Source organism: Harpia harpyja, chromosome 12 (assembly GCF_026419915.1).
Source record: "Harpia harpyja isolate bHarHar1 chromosome 12, bHarHar1 primary haplotype, whole genome shotgun sequence".
NCBI lineage: Eukaryota > Metazoa > Chordata > Aves > Accipitriformes > Accipitridae > Harpia > Harpia harpyja.
The window spans coordinates 27,821,826-27,828,870 of record NC_068951.1 but is presented as its reverse complement, the minus strand read 5'-3'; the positions used below and the strand labels follow the sequence as shown (position 1 = coordinate 27,828,870).

At 54.3% G+C, this 7,045-nt stretch overlaps 1 protein-coding gene across 1 annotated transcript; it reads right to left on the bottom strand.

Annotated features, from left to right (window-relative positions):
* Positions 1-1,320: 1,320 nt before the first annotated feature.
* CHST2 (carbohydrate sulfotransferase 2) lies at positions 1,321-4,769 on the bottom strand. Its single transcript, XM_052804449.1, has one exon. The coding sequence runs from the start codon at positions 4,436-4,438 to the stop codon at positions 3,131-3,133; it is 1,308 nt and encodes a 435-aa protein (XP_052660409.1). The 5' UTR covers positions 4,439-4,769; the 3' UTR covers positions 1,321-3,130.
* Positions 4,770-7,045: the final 2,276 nt, after the last annotated feature.

Genomic DNA, 7,045 nt, shown 5'->3' with positions numbered 1-7,045 from the left:
CTTTTTTTTTTTTTAACTATGTTTGGCTTTTTTTTTATTCCTCTAATCCTCTTTTCTGCATATAAAAAAGGACTAAAAATGGCCTCTTTTAACTGCCAGTTGTTCACATACTTATTAATGGAGCAGCATTAAACATAGGGCTTAGCCCACCTGCATTTTACACAAGCAGAGTCCCATTCACTTCTCCTGAAGCTTTACCTGAACAAAATTGCAGTCCTTTATTTTCACAAAATGAGCTTTGCATTACTTCTTCTGTTCACCAAAACATGCCCAGGTACAACTGTACAGTATGTTGGGTAATTCCTTGCTGCATTGTAGTAGGTGGAGCTCAAATTATGGACCAGATTCAGATGCTGTAACTCTACTGGCACACCGTTCATATCAGTGAAGTGAAGCAGATGCTTGCAATGCACCACTGTTAGAAGAGCAGTGAGTGCTCTCTCAGAATGACAGGATGACCTTTTTAATATAATTAGAATCCAAAGGAGGTTTTTGGAAGCCAAGTCTGTCGGGCTCATCTATTTCACACTCCCAGAGGCAATTAATTCCTGTTCACTTTACTCACCCAGAAAACTTTCCTGGAAGAGACCAAGGAATTTTGCACACACAAACGACCGGGTTTCAGCCCCCAAAATCAAAAGAGCTTATGCTCTTAACACACTGTCATGAGAAAGCCCCATTTAGAAACCGCAGGAAGTTTTACACTTGAGACAGCGGGAGCCTAAATCATGGCCCAGTGTCCCAGCCCGGAGGGGAAGCTGAGCTCGCTTCCCCGCGGGCAGCACACCGCTCTGCAGAGGCTCTGCAGCTCCCCGGGCCCGCTCGCCCGGCCGATAGCAGAGCTGGCATACACCATGCGCAGCCATTACGAGGCAGACAAGACAGGGCTGTGCGGTGGGTAGCAGAGGTCCTTGATGAAGCAGTGGATGGCTAGAAAGCAAGCGACATGCTCTGTAAGCAGACCAGATTTGCAAGCACTGCTCCAGGACACACTGACTGAAAAAAAAGAAAAAAAACCCACAGCCCAACCCCAGACGTCCCAAATCCACTCAGCACCGCATCAGAATACGCACAGCGATAACACAAACTACCTCCTTCCACAACAACAGAAGGACCTTAATCTGTATTTTAAATACCAAATTAACTATCCCTCCCATTTTTAGCACTGCTATCTGGAATTTGGGAATACATCCTAATAGGCCAATTATAAAATCTCCCATTGATAGGTATTATTTATGTTATTTGCACTGATGGTGAAGATGAACTGAGGGAATGGACACGTGTAATGCAGTCATCCAGCAAGTGCATCGGCAACCTTACGCAATAATCTTTTAACTAGTTTATTAAATGTTTCCTTTTCAAAGTTCAACATCTAATGCCAAAATTTCATCAAGAACTCAAATCGCTTAGTAGCCGGTTATCACCTGTTTAACTTAAAGTACTAATACAAGAAATAGACATATTACACATCACTAAAATTTCACACATACCCACACACACACACTTATCAGCATCCTGTTTATATCAATTTATTTTCACAAATCAATTTCCTTTTTCCTATTCATACTCTTCACATTTTCTGAAGGCACAACACCCAAATAGGCAATGTAAAATGTACTTCCTGTAGAAAAGTCTATAGTCTCCAAAGAGAAGTTTGGCAAAACCACTTTTGTTTAAAAACTCAAGTTCCAAAATGAGCCTGCAAAGAGCATCAGAGAACACCGCCAAGATTAAAAACTGCTTGAGGTGTCTGCACTTCTCATATGCAACACACCACTTAACCTTTAATAAACCAGGACTTTTTCAGGAAATTATAAAAGCAGAAGTAGTAAAATCTCTCTTTTTTTTTTTTTTTTTTCTCCTCAAGTTTTAACGATGGGACAGAGTCTCTAGGCAAAGCTCCCAGAAAGAGCCAGACCACCATCTGGCTCCACCGTAGAGCAATGACAATTCACAAGAAACGAGCATCTAACCAGCGCACTGAAATCAAACGCTAGGTTTACTCTGTAAAAGCTCCATTATAGCTATGAACACACAGCTGCACATTTCCTCCCTCCTTGTACATAAATATACCCTCAGACATTTATACAAAGGGGAAAAATAAATCATTTTATCCATTTTTCTATGCTTCCCTGTTATGCCTGTTACCAATCACCATTCAAGAAATACGTTACATATCTTACCTATTGTTAGCACTATAGAATATATATAATATATATAATTTTATTTTTGTTTTCACACATGCTAATGTTTCCAGTATGATACATGTCTTTTTAAATCCTGCACTTCTTATCACACTGCAGATCCGCTTCTATTTGACAGTGACTCCTGGACATACATGTCAAGACAAAAATAAATACTGCTATGATGGCAAACGTTTTAAAACTCTTAGGACACTAATACAGTGGCACTTGAAAGACTTTTTAAATACAACAAAAAGACAATAGTTAAATAGAAACCTGCTTTGACATAGCCATAAAACCTAAACCACATTTGTGAGATCTGTACTTGTTTCTGCAAGAGCAGCTCCTCATCTTCGAACACGTCAAACGTTGCACTCCAGCCCTCCACCCATACCCTTTAAAAAGTCCACATTGCTATTTTAAGCAAGCATCCCCTCCAGCTGTACATACGCAACGCTGTAATTCCCAAACAATTGAGGTAATTATAAAAATGAATATCATTTATTGGTTTTTTTTATTACTATCATGTCTGAACATTTGCTTTCACACAAAAGTCTGATTTTCAGCGTTATGCTTTCCAAGGGCATCCCCTCCGCACCAAGGGAAATAAAGATGTGTTAGGAATTGTGCAAGAGTTTTTGTTACCATCTTCAAACCCACAAGAACTCCATAAACAAGATTTTGGTACAGAATCACTGCCTGGCATTTTAGAGAAAGGGAAAGGGCCTTTACACATATTTTCAGTTCCACTTTATTTTTTTAATCGCATCTAACCCAATACAAGGCGGGGGGGGGGGGGATGAGAAAAAAAAAGAAAGAAAGAAATCATCACATTACTGTATGTTACCCTTCAGCAGTCTTGGGAGGAAATCGGAAACCAGGTTGCTTTTCCCAGCTCCCTCCCTCACTCAAGCCAGCCGGAGCGGCTCCTCTCTCCCCGGCAGGGCTCAGCCGCCCCCAAGAGCAGTCGGCTTCCTGAGCAACGTTCTGCTGAGGTCCTTCACCTCTTCGGGGCTGCCGACCCTCTCGTAGCCCAGCAGGGCCATGGGCTGGTGGCAGTACTCCTCGACCTGCTTGATCTGCTGGTAGCTGAGCGCAGTCCTCCAGGCACTCAGCGCCTGGGTGGCGTTCCTGGCCGACACCACGAAGGGCTTGGAGGAGTAGCCGGGGCCACTGGTCATGTTGAGGGCGAACTTCTCCATCTCTGGGCTGACTGCCAGGTTGACGAAGCCGTACACCTGCCGCAGGGTCTTGATGGGCTCGACCACCAGGTCCTCATAGCGCACAGCCATGTAGTTGCCCTGGAGCCAGTCAGGGGGGTGCAGAGCAGTCTGCAGGGTCTTGGCCATGCTGCTGCAGATGACCTCCATGGCACCCAGGGCATGGTAGTCCGAGCCGCCCCCACCCTCCTTCTTTCCACCCAGCTTGTGGCCGGCATCAAGGAAGGGCATGCGGTGGATGCGGGGGTCCCGGCTCCTCACCACCTGCAGGCTCTCCCGGATAAGGCCGTGCCGGGACTTGATGCGGGAGCTGGCAACGGCCCGGGGGTCCCGCACCAGGTGGATGACTTTGAGGTCCAGGGTCGGGTCCCGCATGAGCGGGGCGAGGACGGCCAGGTCGAAGACGCGGACGCCCTTGATGACCAGCGTGCGATACTTGTGGCATTCCTCCTGGAAGCGGCTGAGGCGCTGCGGGGGACACTTCTTGCACACCCGGTCATCCACCATGCCCACCACCTCCTTGCGGTAGGCCGGGCAGAGGGGCGAGGAGCAGATGACCTTGTTGGTGGCCGCCCCGAAGATGCCCAGCGTGGTGAGGTTCTTGCCAGCGCCCGCCGTGCTGTAGAGCTGGAAGACGGAGAGGTCGCAGCGGTACAGGGAGCTCAGCATGTCGCGGGCCGCCCCTTGCAGCGAGACGGCGTCCCCGGGGTACAGCTTCTGCCAGACGTGCCACACCGGCTCGTAGAGGAAGAAGACCTCGGGGTTCTGGTTGAAGAGCTCCCCGAAGAAGGACGACCCCGAGCGCCAGGTGGTGAAGACATAGACCAGCTGCCGCCGGGCGCCGGCCGGACCGCGGCTCCCGGCCGGCGGCGGCGGCGGCGGCGGTGGGGGGCGGTGGCGGGGGGCGGCCGGGGGCTCCCCGCAGCGCCGCGGCTCCCGCCGCCACTTGTACTCCAGCAGGTTGAGGGCGGCGAGGAGCAGCAGGAGCGCGTAGCCCAGGCACAGCGCCAGCGCCTTCCGCCGGCACACTTTCATGCTGGGCGGCGGCGGGGCCAACTGTTGCTCAGCGCCCCGGCGCCCCGGGGCCCGCGGCGGGCAGCAGCAGGGCGCGCCGCCCCCGGTGCCGTCTCCCGGCCGGCCCCCCCGCGCCCGGCCCGCATGGCGCAGCCGCCGCGACGGCCCCGCCGCCGCCGCCGCCGCTGCCCCCGCCCCGCCGCTGCCCTACTTAGCAGCCGCGCGGCCACCCGCGCTTCTTCCGCGCCGCCATCGTCCAGCGGCCGCGGGCGCCGCCGCAGCCCAGCTCACGGCGGCCGCGGGGGCGAGGCGGCGCCGCGCTCCGCTCCGCCCCGCAGCGCGGCCGCAAGGGGTGGCGACCGGGAAGGGCGGGCAGGCCCCTGCGCTGCGCCGCGCCGCCAGCGCGCATGGCGCCCCCACCCCGCGCCGCAGCGGCGAGAGCCCCGGCTGACGCCCCCGCCGCCGCCGCCGCCGCGCAGGGGCCCGCCGCGGAGGTGCGGCCCGAAATGGCGGCGCCCCGCCCCGCGCTCCCCATTGGAGGCCGCCGCCGTCACTCCCGCCGCCGTCACGCGCCCTCCGCAGCGCCCCGCCGGGCCCGGCGCGCCCCGTGGCGGCGGGGCTGGAGGCGTCGCTGGACCGGCGTCGGTCTGCGGCGCTGCCGCCCCACGGGCGACGGCCAGGCGGTTACGGCACCCGGCCCCGGCCCGCCCGGGTCTGAAACGCCGGTGCGCGACGGGTGCCGTTAAAAGTTGTTCCCTTCTTGCGGTGGCTTTCCGTCAGCCCTGCCCCGGGGGCGCAGGCTCCGTCACCAGTTACGCCTCGGACAGTGAAGCTGCGCCGGTAACGGGAAACGGGAAAAACAAGAGGGGGCGGGGGACCCATAAAATGCCCGAAACGGGTGAGGTCCCAGCTCCGGCCCCCGCCCTCGTTATCTTGACTCTTGCAGAAACTCGGGTTTCTCAGAGGTCCTCCAATAACTTCTCCAGAAACATCAAAGCCCCCGAGCTGGATCTTCCCTCAGCCCTTAACACCGGTTTTATTGCCGCTGCCACCACCCCGCCGCTCCGCAGCCTGTAGGTGCCCGCTGGTCCCCGCGGGCCGACGCCGTTCGGCTGACGAGCCGCCCCGCGCAGCGCGCTGCGGCCCCGGGCGGAGCTGCCCCCGCCCCGCTGCTGCGGCCCCCGGCCAGTGCCGCTGGTCGCCGGTCCCCAGCCCGAGCGGCCGGTTCCCTCGGCGCGAAGGCAGGCGAGTTTGCTGCGAGGGAGAAGCGAGGAGAGGGTCGGTGCCGGCCCCGCCGCGTTTGCTCGGTGAGAACCGAGAGCAGGCGCTGCCTCTGCCCCGGCCCCAGCTGCAGCCGCCCTCCTACGCCAGCCGCCCGACTCGGCAGCCGGCCGGCGGCGTACCCACAAACTCGCCGCCCCGCAGTGGCTATCGCCTACTAGAAAGACTTTGTCGTAGCTTCTGTGCTTTGTAGCCACAGCGTTGCATGAAGCGTAACGTAAGCGCAGGTACTTGAAAGACGACGCACAGCCCCAGAACAGCACTGAGCGAGTGCGGCGTGGACGGCACGCTCGTGGGGTCACAGACTTCCCAACTGCGCCGGGCTTCGGGCAGTGCCCAGTGACTGTGATGTCGAGGCATTCTCTCAGAGGTTCCCCCCTTGCCCCGAGGGAGATCAGAGCAGCCTTTCCCACTACTCACAGGATGTATATGGCCCATATATATATATAGGGCAGGTGGTAGGTTTGAGCTGCTGGAGGGCTGCACCTGGCTCAGACACAGACCCATCCCTCCACGATGGATGACACTGACAGAAATTTTTGCTGAACATTTATTTTCTGAACGGCACAGATCTGACACTACAGCACACGCTTTTACACTCAGTGGCTAAATTCAGCTGGTGTGCATCTTGCCTGGTAGCACTCTTTAAAAAAGGGAAGAAAACAGCACAAGAGGGTGAAGGAGCTAAATGTATAAGCAATCTTTATATCCCTTATCAAAAGGATTTCTATACTCCTTCCAGATTTTCTACAGGGATATTAACAGCCAAGCTACCTCTACAGAAAAGCTTATAAGCCCCTTCCAGCCCCAAAGTGGAGGGTAACATCCATAGCAGGAAGGGACCACCCTTCCCTGCTCGCTCCTCCAAGCCACGAAGCTCCGCAGGGCTGGGTGGCCACGCGAGGGGCACAGGGAGCGAACCCCTGCTCCGAGACACTACATCCACCCACACACTGTCCTGTGTGAGATGCAGCGATCAAACCACATGGGACAAGTCAGGGGACTCACTTCACAAGCTGCCAGCGACTCTGACAGCACTATTAAAATGTTACTGTGACTTTTCATACAGAAGTAACTTGTTAATAGCAGAATTAAATATTTGAGAAAAGTCTGTATTTCATCAAACAGCGAGGGGAAAGGGGAAGCCATTTTTTACCTACAGCACTCCAGAGGAAGCATTTAAAGCCACATTCGGCAAAAATAATTTGTATCTAGTTAGCAAAATAAATGCAAGGTTTAAACCTGATGAGCTTAAAACAACTGACTTGTCACTTTTGAAACATAGTATATCATGAAAAAGGATATACCTCGGAAGCACGCTGCAGCATAAAACTCTTGCAGTTATTT